This window comes from Panthera leo, chromosome B3, assembly GCF_018350215.1.
Source record: "Panthera leo isolate Ple1 chromosome B3, P.leo_Ple1_pat1.1, whole genome shotgun sequence".
Taxonomy (NCBI): domain Eukaryota; kingdom Metazoa; phylum Chordata; class Mammalia; order Carnivora; family Felidae; genus Panthera; species Panthera leo.
Window position 1 is genome coordinate 4,823,466 of NC_056684.1, and position 15,476 is coordinate 4,838,941.

The 15,476-nt window shown below is 50.1% G+C and overlaps 1 protein-coding gene across 1 annotated transcript in view; it reads right to left on the bottom strand.

Annotated features, from left to right (window-relative positions):
- ZSCAN2 (zinc finger and SCAN domain containing 2) overlaps positions 1-15,476 on the bottom strand; it is a 39,479-nt gene that overhangs the window by 20,273 nt on the left and 3,730 nt on the right. Inside the window, exon 3 of the mRNA XM_042940924.1 lies at positions 157-1,516. Coding sequence (XP_042796858.1) covers positions 157-1,516 — 1,360 coding nt within the window. The remainder of the gene's footprint in view (positions 1-156; positions 1,517-15,476) is intronic.

Below are 15,476 nucleotides of genomic sequence, written 5' to 3' on the forward strand. Positions count from 1 at the left end.
GTCCCCAGAGACCGCTTAGGGAGCATGGCTCTCCCGGAGGGACCTCGGTGCCCCGGGGCCCTTCTGCCGCCTCAGCCCAGCTTGTCCTTCACGTGAGTCCTCTGATGGGTGATGAAGTTGGAGCTGTTGCTGAAGCCCTTGCCGCAGTCGGGGCACTTGTAGGGCTTCTCCCCGGTGTGGGTGCGCTGGTGGACGATGAGCACCGAGTTCCAGCTGAAGCCCTTCCCGCACTCGGGGCAGCGGTACGGCTTGTCGCCCAGGTGGGCTCGCTGGTGCATGACGAGGACCGAGCCGCGGCTGAAGCTCTTGCCGCACAGGACGCACCGGTAGGGCCTCTCGCCCGTGTGCGTCCGCCGGTGCGCCGCCAGCTGGGAGCGCTGGCCGAAGCTCTTGCCGCAGTCGCCGCAGCGGTGCGGCTTCTCGCCCGTGTGGATGCGCTGGTGCTTGACGAGGTTGGAGCTCCAGCTGAAGCTCTCCCCGCACGTCAGGCACTCGTAGGGCTTCTCGCCCGTGTGCGTGCCCTGGTGCGCGATGAGGCTGGAGCTCTGGCTGAAGCTCTTGCCGCACTCGCCGCACTTGTAGGGCTTCTCCGGCAGGTGCGTCCTGCGGTGCGTGGCCAGGTTGGAGCTGCGGCTGAAGCTCTTGCCGCACTCGCCGCACCGGTAGGGCTTCTCGCCGGTGTGCGTCCTGCGGTGCGTGATGAGCGCCGAGCTCTGGCTGAACCTCTGCCCGCAGTCGGGGCACCGGTAGGGCTTCTCGCCCGTGTGGATGCGCTGGTGCCGGATCAGGTTGGAGTTGTAGCTGAAGCTCTCCCCGCACTCCTTGCACGCGTACGGCTTCTCGCCGGTGTGGATGCCCTGGTGCGTGTTAAGGCTCGAGCGGTTGCCGAAGCTCTTCCCGCACTCGGGGCACGAGTAGGGCTTCTCCCCCGTGTGGGTCCGCTGGTGGGCGATGAGGTTGGGGCTCCTGCTGAAGCTCTTGCCGCACTCGGCGCACTGGAAGGGCTTCTCCCCCGTGTGGATCCTCTGGTGGGTTATGAGGTTGGCGCTCCGGCTGAAGCTCCGCCCGCAGTCCCTGCATTTGTAAGGCTTCTCCCCCGTGTGGGTGGTCTGGTGTCTGCTGAAGTTGGAGCCGTCGCTGAAGCTCTTCCCGCACTCGCCGCACTTGTAGTACTTCTCCCCCGTGTGGGTCCGCTCGTGCGTGATCAGGTGGGACTTCCGGCTGAAGGTCTTCCCACACTGCGGACACTCGTAGGGCTTCTCCCCCAGGTAGGTGCCCTGAAGGCCGATGAGCCGTCCCACCTCCCGGCCCTGGGCCGCCACCTCCCTGCGGCCCCCGGCCGGGGCCCCTCCCCGGCGCCCCCCCGGGGGGCCACGGTCTCTCTCCAAGTCGCCTTCCCAGTCAGGCCGCTGAGTGCCCGCGCCGTCGGGCCTCTCCGGCAACATCTGCCCTGATTCCGCGCCCTCGAACACATCTTGATTGCAGTTCTCCCCATCCTCGCTCTGGATCTCAAAATCTGAAACAGGGAAGAAAAACACGCTTCTTCAGTTTGTACTCAACCTCCTGTAATGATGAGGAAAGGAAAGGAAAGCAGAGTGAAATCTTTTACGAACTAAGCTTTGTTTTCAAAGCGGGCTCCACGCTTGGGGCACCTGGGTGGCTCAGTCACTTAAGTGTCCAACTTGGGCTCGGGTCACGGTCTCCCAGTCCCTGAGTTTGAGCCCCACGTGGGGCTCTGTGCTGACAGCTCGGAGCCTGGAGCCCGCTTCAGATTCTGCGTCTCCCTCTCTCTCTGTCCCTCCCCTGCTCACGCATGCTCTCTCTCTCTCTCTCTCTGTCACAAAAATAAACACTAAAAAAATAAAAATAAATAAAGTAGGTCCCATGCCCAACGCGGAGCTCCAACTCACAACCCTGAGATCAGGAGTCACACGCTCTACGGACCGAGCCAGCCAGGCTCCCCTAAAATTTAAACTCATGAAAATGAAGAGGCCAAGGAATACGCAAAACTTTTAAAAACCACGTGGATTTCTGGGGCGCCTGGGTAGCTCAGTCAGTTAGGTGTCCGACTTCAGCTCAGGTCGTGATCTCACGGTTCGTGAGTTCGAGCCCCTCGTCGGGCTCTGTGCTGACGGCTCAGAGCCTGGAGCCCGCTTCGGATTCTGTGTCTCCTTCTCTTTCTGCCCTGCTCGCGCTCTGTCTCTCTCTGTCTCACAAAAATAAAAAAAAATGTTAAAAAAAAAAAAAAAGGAAAGAAAAAAACCAGGCTGATTTCCTTTCCTTCTGATTATCTGGTTGTCAGACCTCATACCCATGTGGTAATCACCCAGAATTTCTAAGACTTAAAGATTCGGGTCCCACATCTATATCTGTTTCTCCACTGGGAAATGAAGTCAGGTGGGGATGTGAAAATCCTAATCAAGGGAAAACAACAGGGAACACAATGACCCCCAAAACTCACCAAGGTGCCATATGCCTAACAGGTGCTCAATTAAATTTGGTGAATGAATGAATACGTTTTTCATTGGTGCCGGAGAAATTTCCCTAAAATTCAGTCTCTTTTCAGGGGAGCCTGGGTGGCTTAGTTAAGCATCCAGCTCTTGGTTTCGGCTCAGGTCGTGATCTCATGGTTTCATGAGTTCGAGCCCCGCGTCAGGATATTCTCTCACCCTCTCTCTCTGCCCTTTCCCCACTCACGCTGTCTCTTTCTCTCTCAAAAATAAATTAAAAAGCTTTAAAAAAAAGATTATATAATAATCTCATGCATCACACTATGGTGTTAATAATCTAACTAGATTTTAAGTAAGACAGACGAGATAACAGGGCCTCTGCAAAAAGGACTTCCAGGTGTCTATATAGATGACTGGAAGCAAGTGGGCAGTTAAAAGAGCCCTAAAATTTCTCTGCAGTAGAATGGACCTCCCATCGGTAATACAAAGTATCTACCTTCCAGAAACTTGTCAAACTACTGCCCAGTACTTATCAAACATTTGGGTGAAAGACGTCATTCGGGAGGATCCCCGAAAAGACATGCATTCCCTTCCTTAACAGAGAGACTCTGAAGTCTATCCCAGGATCAAACCAGAGCAGTGGAGAGCCGTTAGCCTGGATGCCACTGTTCTGATCCTCACAGAACTGAACCGTGTGTTGATTTAATGACTCTGGCCGATAGTCACGAGCAGTCTGAGAAGCGTCATCAGAAATTAATGGCTGTCGGGAACGTTGACACTGCCAGGAAGTTGTTGGCAACACTGTTTATACCACACAATGTCCTCTTGATGAGCGAGAAGGAAATTCCCCTGTAACCGAAATTCCCAAAAGAACCACTCTCTGATCAACACATTTGTGTTTGCCTCACCCCTCTGGTTATGGCTCCCCCTCTCTGCCTTGCCTGCTTGGAAGCTTGGAGTCAAAAGCTCAGAGAAAGAATACTGGATGTTTGTCCCGCCCCCAATCTGTGTTCTTTCATCTCATTTTCCCCTCCCATTATTTTCTTTTTTGCTATAATTTCCTTGTGCCCCTTTCTTTTTTCTTTCTTTTTTCTGTTCTTTCTTCTTTTCTTTCTCCCTTCCTTCCTTCCTTCCCTCCTTCCCTCCCTTCCCTTTCTTTCTCTCTCTTTCTTTTTGGCTAATCCCCGTAACGTTCCAATTTTAGTATATGTGCTACCGAAGCGAGCACCCTTGTGCAGTTTCTGTAAGCTGTCTTTAATTCTTTTTTGGAATTCTGTAGGGTACAGAAGTAAATCAATGATTTATTGATAAGGATGATAGGCTGATTATCCCTAACACCTAACTTAAGACCTCCAGAAAAGAGCAGATCCATCCAGAGCAGGGAAGACAATTAGTAAAATAATTATACAAAGTCCTAGTGACATTCTCATGACTGAAGCTAAGAAATCGTTTATTTTTTTTTTAACGTTTATTTATTTTTGGGACAGAGAGAGACAAAGCATGAACGGGGGAGGGTCAGAGAGAGGGAGACACAGAATCTGAAACAGGCTCCAGGCTCTGAGCTGTCAACACAGACCCTGACGCGGGGCTCATGAGATCATGACCTGGGCCGAAGTCAGCCGCTTAACCGACTGAGCCACCCAGGCGCCCCAGAAATCATTTATTTAAAGTTAGATGCTTGATTCCATGATTATGAGTTTCTGTAAGGTAAGGTAAATTTCCGTATGTGCACATGATCAAATCTGCCACACATCCCTCAGGGAGGACCCGGGTTCCAGCCGTGCCATCAGTCAATACTGGCTGAGACTGTATTTAAACTCACAGGTAGACATAAGGGTACATTTCATGCTCACTAACACACACTCTGCTGGTAGTGTGTGGGCCCCTACACCTGCCCTCTGGCCCCAGGTCTCCAGGGACCGGTGCATGTCCCCACGCGGCCAGGACCAGGAGTTCTGCGCGTCCTCGGCTTCCTGCAACGGTTTCCCAAGGTTCTAGCACAGAGGTCTGCCATCACCACTCTTCTACAAGGTCCTCCAGGCAGACGCCCTGCCCTGGTTTATTTTCGGCAAGCCAACACTACCCAAGACATGTTTTTAAAATGACTTTAGTAGTTGTTCTCTTCTGAACAAGGACACTAGCTCATAAGCTTTTCCGCTGCCTTAAAATCAGAAGAACTGGTTGGTGTGTTCTGCAATGAGCTCAGAAGCAACAGGGAAGATGAACAGAACCCAAACTCCATTTGCAGTGAGATTAGGGAGCAGATTAATCTGCAGACACCAAAATACATACAAGGGCTTCCAAAAACAGCAGAGACTGGGCAGAGGCCGAGGAGGCAGGAAGTGAAGAGAATAAACGTGGAAAGTGGGTGCAGGGGGAGTGGGGGGGGGACTAAGGGCAACTGATCTCAATAAGCTCAGAAAGTCACTTCCTGAAGGTAAGGGACGCGCCCTCAAGAGCAACAGTGCATGTGGGACCTGGGCAAGCGGGGCTGGCTTCGGGAGGTCAGGCTGCAACCAGAATCACCCACATGAGCCACCTATGCAGGGAGCATCTGTTTCTGGGAAGCGGAGAAGGAGAGAGCCTCTGACCCTCACATTAATCATGGGAATTATTCCTGAGAAGGCGACATAGGTCACGCGTTAAGACAACACTAAGCAAAGCAACTGCCCGTAGGAAGGCCGGCTGCGAAGTGAACGGTCGAGAAAGAGCCGGAGCGGTGGCGGCAGGGCCCCGGGAGGCAGGGGAAGTCCGGAGACGAGAGGACAAGATGAGGACACAAAGGAAAAGAGGCAGATGGGAAAGCTCAGAAAGGGGGAAGGGGGACCCAAATGAGAGAAGCAGTGAAAAGAAGGGGACAGAGAGGACGAGGGGATTAAAGAGAAGGGCGGAAACGGACAAAAGGAGAGGCCACACGCACAGAACTGGAGTTAGCGAGGAAAGAGAACTAAACCAAGGAACAGGACAAACACTAAAAGTGTAACCGATGAAGCTACAAGGACCCTTGAAAGGTGCGCGGTGTCAGGAAAACCAGCCCAGAGTGGTTAGCGACGAGACAGGGGACGACAAGGCCCCAATCACTCACATGGGGGAGGAGAACCAGCTGGGCTGAGACTTCTCCACGGGGACATTCAGCGCCTCAGGCGGCAAGAGCCGCGAGGCAGCCCAGGAAAGCAAAGGTGGGCCGGGGATCTCGCGTTCAACAAAACCCCCAAGGATCAGGCCTGCAGGCAAACAGCGCTGAATCTGCACAAAGTCACAGAATGTGGGTCCTGGGAGCCCTTCCTGAAGAAACTACCAGGAGGTGAGCTTCGGTCAACCAAGAGATGAAGGCAGCCCTGGAGCAAAAGGGCTGGGGATGAACGCCTGATAGCAAGTCTCACACTACTGGGGCGATTACGGTAAGAAAAGAGAACGTCAAGTTTACAGAGCGGTGCAGAAGTGATACTCTAGCCAAAATCGGGGCTGAGAGAAGGTGGCTGGGAGACGGGACGTGTTCACTGATTGCCTCATCTGGATACCCAGGAATTCAAAGCGCATCACTAAAAATTGGCAAATTGTGCACTCGAAGTGTGTCTTTATCGGTTACAAAAACGGGCGCCTGGGTGGCTCGGTAGGTTAAGTGTCTGACTTCGGCTCACGTCATGATCTCGCAGTTCGTAAGTCAGGCTTTGTGCTGACAGCTCAGAGCCTAGAGCCTGGAACCTGCTTTGGATTCTGTGTCTCCCTCTCTCTCTGCCCCTCCCCTACTCGCCCTCTGTCTCTCTCAAAAATAAGTAAACATTAAAAAAAAATTTTTTAATAAATAAACATTAAGGAGCGCCTGGCTGGCCCGGTCAGTGGAGCGTGCGACTCTTGATCTCGGGGTTGTGAGTTTGAGCACCATGTTGGATGTAGAGATTACTAAAAAAAAAAAAAACTTGAAAAAATCTTAAGATTACTGACTAAAATCAGGGGTGGGGAGGAGAGGGACTATCTTTGCCAGATGTTAAAACCTATTACCAAATCTCAAGAATGAAAATATAAATTGACAATAAGACCAACAAAACAACACAGTAACTCTAGAAATAGACTCAAAGGACATGTGAATTCAGAATTTGATGCAGGTGTCACATGAAAAGACAGACGAGTGGAAGGGAAACAAGAATCCGTATAATGACTCTGGGACTTTAACGTATGATAAAGGCAGCCTCTCAAATCCGTGGAGAAGAAACACGGCATTGAGTAAATGAGGCTGGACGACTGGTTAGGCCACATGCAAAAATCTGAGTTGGATCCCATACCAGGAAAAATCCCAACTAGATCGAAGATTTAAATGTAAACAAAACAAAAACAGTGTGGAACAATTAGATGAAACTATGAGAGAATTCCCTTATAATAGGAAAGCTTTTAAAAGTGATGCTGAACTTTATGTGATTATCTTCTGTCACCTCATTACACCCCCTCCCGCCGTCTGCAGCTTAAGAACCAGTCCTACCCCCCTTTACTAGACAAAGAGGCAAGACCGTGATATTCCAGGAAAGGCCAAAGGAGGGACGGGAGTTCTTTAAAAGCTGCTCTCTGACAGCAGAGAGGCACAGGAGCCATTCTGAAGGACAGAAGAGTGGCCCTTCGAGTGATCTGCCTTCACAAGGGCCTCCACGGGAAACACAATCACCGAGGTGGGAAGGATGAAGGACCCTGGCCCCTTCCGAGCATCTCCTCAAGAAAGACGGGCACGGGTGAAGTCAAAAGAGTACAAAGTAGGGGTGTCCGGGTGGCTCAGTCAGTTAAGTGCCCAAGTCTTGACCTCAGCTCAGGTCTGGATCTCAGGGTCGTGAGTTCAAGCCCCGCGCTGGGTTCCACGCTGGGTTCCACACGCTGGACATGCAGCCTACTCAAAAAAAAAAAAAAAAAAAAAAAGTACAAAGTAGAGTGCATTTGAGCTCAGGCAGCTCCCTCCTTTTTTTACTGGTGGCCAATGAAGAGCATGAAGATTCAGAAACGGCTAGGTCAGATGCACGGGGAGTGTCTTCACCAACACGTGATGCGTGGGGCGGGAAGAGCCGGTCCGGGCTGGGAATTTTCTTTCCAAAGGAACCTCACGAGTCGACGTCGTATCTTCTATTATAAGATGCCAAGAGGAGCATATTCTGCGGATGTGCCTGCAAAGAGGGAGGCTGGCGGGAAGGAAGGAGGATGTGGTAGGAAGGCCCAGATCTCCAGGACAGAAAACTCCAGAGATGAGTCAGGTGTTAAGGAAAGAAGGAAGAGAGGGTCACATTTTCTAAATAACTTCTCTCCCCTAAAACTACTGAAGTAGCAAAGAAGTTACTTTATCTATATGGAGACTTTAAAACGAAGGTTTTGGACTGTCCTGTGCAGTTTAAGAACTGATGAGCCTCACACACACTTATTCAGATTATGCTATTTTCAGACAGTGTGAAGTACTATGAAAGCAATAAAATAGGGTTAATGTGAAAGCCAGCGACCAGAGGGCCCCTCTGAGAAGCTGATATCTGGCCAAGATGGGACCATTGGTCTAACTGACTTTTTCTTTTTTGATATTTATTTATTTTGGGGGGGGGGGGGGGGATGAAGAGAGAGAGGGAGACAGAGGATCTGAAGCTGGCTCTGTGCTGACAGCAGAGAGCCCAACATGGAGCTCGAACTCACGAACCGTGAGATCATGACCTGAGTCCGAGTCGGACACTGAACCGACTGAGCCACCTAGGTGCTCCTCTGAATGACTTTTTTTTTTTTGTAAAAAAAAAAAAAAAATTTTTTTTTTAACGTTTATTTATTATTGAGAGACAGAGAGACACAGAGCGTGAGCAGGGGAGGGGCCGAGAGATGGAGAGACACAGAATCTGTAACAGGCTCCAGGCTCTGAGCTGTCAGCACAGAGCCCAATGCGAGGCTTGAACTCAGGAGCCGCGAGATCATGACCCGAGCCGAAGTCGGACGCTTAACCGACTGAGCCACCCAGGCGCCCCTGAATGACTTTTTCTTAAATAAACTTTACGCACAATGTGGGGCTCAAACTCATGACCCTGATATTAAGGGTTGCATGCTTCAGCAGCTGAGCCAGCCATGTGCCCCTCCTCCAACTGACCTTAACAGTTATCTATACAGTATCGACCCAGTTGATTTATTCATATGCTTCACTGTAAACACAATTAGCAAGCTTGTTCCTCTTGGATATAGCGCTTAATTACCCACTTACTAACAGCGCCATATATATTTGTCTGTGACTAACTTCAGGTTTTAGAAAGTATAAAAAGATTGTCAAAAATGCACCCCTGAGGGGCGCCTGGGTGGCTCAGTCAGTTAAGCATCTGACTTCGGCTCAGATCATGATCTCGCAGTTCGCGAGTTCTAGCCCCGCATGGGGCTCTGCGCTGACAGCTCGGAACCTGGGGCCTGCTTCGGATTCTGAGAGTGTGTGTCTCTCTCTGTCCCTCCCCTGCTTGTGCACACCTGCTCTTTCTCTCTCTCAAAAATAAATAAATAACATAAACCTTTTGAAAAATGCATCCCCAAGACAGACTTCAAATTTATGGTTCTCTCCCTGTGCGCTGCTGGTGGGAATGTAAAATCATGCAGCCACTATGGAAAACAGTGTGGCGGTTCCCCCCAAAAATTAAACACAGGATCACCACATGATCTAATAATTCTACATCTGGATCTTTACCCAAAAGAACTGAAAGCAGGGACGCAAATAGGTATTCTGACATCCATGTTCATGCATTACTCATAACAACCAAATGTTGAAAACCACCCACACATCTATCAACAAATGAGCGAATGAAATATTATTCGACCTTGCAAAGGAATAAAACTCTGACCCATGCTTCTACACGGATGAACCCTGAGGACATTGTGCTAAATGGAATAATAAGCCGGACACAAAAAGGTAAATGTTGTGTGATTCCTCTATATGAGGTTCCTGGAGGAAGCTTATCATAGGGGCAGAAAGGACAATGGTTGCCAGGGGCCGCGGGGGAAGAAGGAATGGGGTGTTACTGTTCAATGCGCACAGAGTTTCAGCTCGAGAAAAGGAAGAAGTTCTGAAGATGAATGATGGTGGTGACAATTGTACCACAACATGAATATATCTAATGTCACTGAAGTGTACACATAAAAGTGATTAAAACGGCGGGCCACCTGGGTGGCTCAGTCGGTTGGGCGTCCGACATTGACTCAGGTCATGATCTCATGGTCGTGGGGTCGAGCCCTGTGTCAGGCTCTGTGCTGACAGCTCAGAGCCTGGAAGCCTGTTTCACATTTGTGTCTCCCTCTCTCTCTCTCTCTGCCCCTCCCCCACTCGCGTTCTGTCTCAGTCTCTCAAAAATAAATGAACATTAAAAAAATTTTTTTTATGGTTAAAATGGCAAATTTTATATTCTGTAAATTTTATCACACTAAAAAAAAAGAATATATGGCTCACCTCTATAAAATTTAAAATAGGTGACATTACCTCCTAATTCTGAAGTTAATTTTATTTTTTTTTTTAATTTTTTTTTAATGTTTATTTTTATTATTTTTGAGACAGAGAGAGACAGAGCATGAACGGGGGGAGGGGCAGAGAGAGAGGGGGAGACACAGAATCGGAGGCAGGCTCCAGGCTCTGAGACATCAGCCCAGAGCCCGACGCGGGGCTCGAACTCACGGACCGCGAGATCGTGACCTGAGCCGAAGTCGGACGCTTAACCCACTAAGCCACCCAGGCGCCCCTGAAGTTAATTTTAAAAGATTAAATAAACTCTCAGAAAGGCAGAGAATTCTCAGAAACACGCTATTAAGTTTCAGATGGTCCAGTAGGCAAAAGAATAGTATCTTGTTGTAATGAGTATTTCCCTGATCATTCCTAAAGTTGAACATCTGGTTTCATAAAGTTACAATTTACTTTTCATTTCTAAATTGCCCGTTCATATCTTTTATTTATTAATTTTGAGAGAGAGAGAGAGAGAAAGAGCTCACATGCATGAGCTGGGGAGGGGCAGAAAGAAGGAGAGAGAGTCCCATGCAAGCTCCAAGCTGATAGCTCCACTGGGGGTGTGTGTGGGAGCCTCGATCCCGTGACCCACGAGACCATGACCTGAGCCGAAATCAAGAGTTAGACGCTCAACCGACTGAGTCACCCATGCACACCCCCGACCATGCATATCTCTTAATTACCTTTCATTGTTCTGGGTTGACTCTTCTTATGATTACGGAACCTCTCACAGATCAAGGATCTTGGGCGCTTATCTGCTACACCGCAGACTTTGCTGCAAATATTTCCAGCTGGTGCACTGTTTTTTAACTTTGTGCATAGTACCTTTTTTACACAAAGGACTTTTCTGTTTTCCTGTGTCCAATCCATCTTTGAAGATCGCTGTCTTGCTTAAGAAGGCCTTCTCCACCACAAGATTATAAAAAGATTCTCCTACGTGTCATGCCAGGTCTTTTAGAGTAGAGAGCTAGAATCCATCTGGACTTTATTTTTGTCACTTGTGAGGCAGTATCTATTTCTGTGTAAGTTATGAAATGAGGATCCAATGTTAGTTTTTTCAAAATGGCGAGACCACCGTCCAAATACCATTCACTAAACAGTTCTCGAGTTGCCATATGACCTTTTTCTTCCCTTCTGGGTTACTGAACAAAAGCTGCAGGCCAAGCTCAGGCGAAAGCAATGGTTCCTGGATTTTCCCACCCAGGACACAGGCTCTAGACTCACGTGCACAGCACATCCCCGCTGGGGTTCAAGGGCCGTGCGTGACCCCTGCCTGGCCAGACGCCTCCTCTTTCTCTCTCACACCAGAAAGCATAACACAGCGAGTGTGCGGAAAACCGCTATCACTAGGGAGATAAACCTGAATTTACTGTGATTCATTTACAACAATGAAATAAATTAGTCACAGGCTTTGGCACTTTAGCATGGGTTAGGCTTCAAATTCTGGTAAAGCCCCTCCCACCTGACTGCGACACACCAGTGCCTCAACACCACCGTCAGAGCCATTGGTCGAAAACGCAGGCGTTGACTGGGCTACAGCTTGGGGCCCAGTCGGGCTCCCCCCATCGGAGCGCCGTCCTGGCAAGCCTGGCAGGAACCTGCTCACGCCTGAGCGACTGGGAGCGCTGTTTCTGTCCCTCCTGCACTCTGGCCGCTTGAAAGCTTAACCGCTGATAAAACCGGCAGTGAGCTCGGTTAGCAGTTTAAACGAGTGACTGCCGAACATCCTACAGGTATGACATTCCGTCTAAGAGCTCTGTGTGGTACACATTTCAGGTATTTACGTGAATTACAGGTGATTTTTGTTTTGAGGCTGAGAATCGTAGCTTTATTTATTTTTTTACTTTTTAATGTTTGCTTATTTTTGGGAGACAGAGAGACACAGGGTTGAGTGGGAGAGGGACAGAAAGGGAGGGAGACACAGACTCCGAAGCCGGCTCCAGGCTCCGAGCTGTCAGCACAGAGCCCGACATGGGCTCAGACCCACAAACTGCGATATTGTGATCTGAGCCGAGGTCAGCCGCTCAACCGACTGAGCCACCCAGGCGCCCCAAGAATCGTGGCTTTAAAAAGACAGACACCTTCTCTGCTCTCCTTCTTAAGAAAAATGAATGTATTTGCTCTGTTGTCATAAAGGGAGCATTTTGCTGTGGCAGAAAACTCAGAATAGGTCACCTGTTGCCTGTGCTCAAAAGCCAGATGATTCTAAAGATGGCTGGAGGGGTCAGCTGTGACTCTGGCTCGACTGTTGGACAAGAGTAGGTCTGAAGCGGACAACCTCCAATGCTCTCTAAGCCAGAGCAGTGCCTCTCAAACTTCCAAGTGCAGACGAACCACCTGGAGATCTCGAATGCAGATTTGGCTTCACTTGGGTTGGGGTGAGACTGAGTGTATCTTTCTAACAAGCACCGGGTGATTCCAGTATCTTTGGTCCACGGACCACACTTTGAGGAACCAGGCTCTAAGCAGTGGTTCTAAAATTTTGCTGCATCTTAGGACCACTCGGGAGCTTTCAAAACTTCCTTGCCTGGGCCACACCTCATGGCAACTAGATCAGAAAATCAGAATCCCTGGGAGTGGGCTCTGGGACCCCAAGTGGTTCCCAAGCGTGGTCAAGTTTGAGAACCAGAGGTGTAGCATGGTGGCCCGCGAAGTGGAGACCGCATCAGGATCGCTCGGGGGGCTTGTTAACCCCCCATGCTCAAAGTTTCCGGTTCCATCGGTCCGGGGTGGGGCCCGGGAATTTCGTTTCTAACACATTTCCAGATGACGCTGATGCTGCCGGTCCAGGGACCACACATCGCACTAATGATCAGAGGACTGATCTATCAGGAATTTATCCATCTTGAGCCCAATAATTTCCCTTTGCTCCCCTCTCATGTCAGCAGTCTCTTTTTTGGGTGATGGAGCTTCTGTGGGATAAAATCTATGTATCAGGAGAGAAGCATTTCCCCTTTCCTCTGATGTAGCACCAACACTGTAGTGGGGAGTCTGGGGAAGGCCACCGTGGCATGAGTCCGCCGGTCTGCAGGCTCCAACAGTGTCTGCTTACCTCTTACAGAAAGTTGGATGAAACCTGGGTAGAGCAATTACAGAACAGCACCGGGTCAAACTGCCTCAATTCTACAGTGGCTAGGGGCGCCGGGGGGGCCTAGTTGGTTGAGTGTCCCAACTTCGGTTCAGGTGGTGATCTCACAGTTGGTGAGTCCGAGCCCTGAGTCGGGCTCGCTGCTGCCAGCGCAGAGCCTGCTTCAGATTCTCTGTCTCCCCCTCTCTCTGTTCCTTACCCCGCTTCCGCGCTCTCAAAAATAAACAAACATTTAAAAGTATAAAGATAAAACAAAAGCTTAGCACGGCTTCCTCAAGGAGAGGCGGAAAGCCTGGAATGAAGAAGCTGTCTGCCTCCTTCGTGGACTGTGCAGGGGAGCGTCTCCACACCTGCAGATGGGCAGGAAGGATTTACTTATTCATACCAATAACACTTCGTGAGTTCCCATTGTGAGTGGGGCACTGTGCGCAGTGCTGAGGGAGAAGGAAGGAAAGGAAAGAGGGAAGGAAGGAAGGAAGGAAGGAAGGAAGGAAGGAGGGAAAGACGGAAGGAAGGAAACGAAAGGAAGGAAGGGTAGGACGGAGGGAGGGAAAGGAAAGGTAAGAGGTTCCATGCCTTCTGGGATTTTATAGGTTCCTAGAAGAACTAAGTCAACCCTTCACATAACTGGAAAATAACATGGAACATAATCAAAAGCTAAAGGACAAGGGGGTTCCAAACGCCCTGGGGGAGATGGTTTCTGGAAGAGATGATCAGGGACGCTCTTGGGTGGCTGGACCTAGGGACAGGAAGAGGGACCAGAAGTAAGGACAGCTTTATGGAGGGTATCTCCAAGGGTATGCAGTCAAAGGACTCCCGGGGTTTTCTCACACAGGGACGGGACAAAGCCATTCCAACTCAGAATTCAGGAGCACAGATGAATGCTAGAAAGCACCAGCTACGTTCAAGGAACAGCAAGATCTGGTGTGAATGGAGCAGGGGCAGTGACGTGATGACCGAGGGCAGCTGCAGGAAAGGTCACACAAAGCCCCGGTCCCGGGCCGAACAAAGAGGTTGTGCTGGATTTGGAGACACGGGGGAACTCACGACGAGTTTTCAGCAGGAGAGCGCCCGATCACTCAGGTGGGACTGGAACAGGGGCAGGGACGGGGAGGAAGCCATGCCTGCTACGGGGGTGCCGGTGAGAAATACCAAGGACCTGGCTCAGGGCTGTGAATGGGGACGAAAGTGTCCTTGGGAAACACAAGGAGAGATGAGTGTTACCACCTCAGCTATTCACACAAGTCCTGTCTTAACTGAACTTATAAGAACCTTCAAATGGGAGTACCTAGATGTGCCTGGTAGTGAAACATTAAATAACCACTGTCTAACCAGGCCTCGCAATGTCCGGTGCTGGATAAACGTGTCCAAAGGTCCCGAGCTGCACAAACAGAACGGAGGTCAAGTGGCCTTACGCTGAATAAATGAGAAAGGACGGAGATGATCACAGGTGTACCTCTGAGTAATCACCGGGGGAGGGGGGGGGCGAGGGGGGCAGGCGACTTTGTGAAATGAATGGAGACCAACAAAGCCGATCGCAAGGGCAGAAGACAGAGGACCGAAGAACCCATCTTGGATGTTCTGGGGCTGATAAGAGGCACAGAGCCCTGCAGCAAGCCAGGTGGGGAGGGTTGTAGCAGGGGGTGCCTGTAACCACCTCAGACACCTGCCGAGACCTGACCCTCTGCTTTGTGACTTCCCCAACTAAACAACCCAGGGGTCACTCCTCAGCCCTCAACCCCTCTGGCCTCTCCACGGCCTCAGACTGAAGAGCCTGAAGTTCATCACAAGCTTGTCACATCTGTCAAGAGACAGGTAAGTTAAGTTTTTAGGATAGGATGACAGATTTTTGGTTTTGTTTTCTTAAATAGGAAGAGTAAAATCAAAAGTTATTTTTCAGGGCCAAAGAAACTCAGGTACTTCGCTTCAAATAAAACCTACCGAACACGAGGGTGTTCACTTTCAAGTGCCCCCGTCTCTGTAAAGACAGCTTTCATACTATTCTTCCTTTCGGGTCTTATACTCTAATATAAACTTCTGCCTGCTGCTCAAAAAACAAAACAACGTGAAAGAAAAAAACTACGAAACACACACGGAAGCACACAGACCAGAGCGCGAATCCCGGCCCCAGCACTTGGCAGCTGTGTGCGACACCGACTAAGGCCTTGACCTTGCGGAGCTTCCATTTCCTCATCTGCGACAGGACAGCCGCCCCCAGGATTGCCAGTGAGATGGCCACGTAAGGTGCCCAGGGCAGGGCTGGGCTCACAGTGGGCCCTTGACATCAGCCCCTTTCTCCAAAAGACAGCTTTACTCGTACCTCCCACGTCCCTAGGCATCGTCACAACCTCTGCTCCCAAACCACCTTCCTTTCCTTCTCTTCTCTTCTCTTCCAGTCTTCTGAATCCTGCGGACTAGACACCTCTGAGTCAGCCCCCTTTGTCTTAGTCCTCGCCTGCGT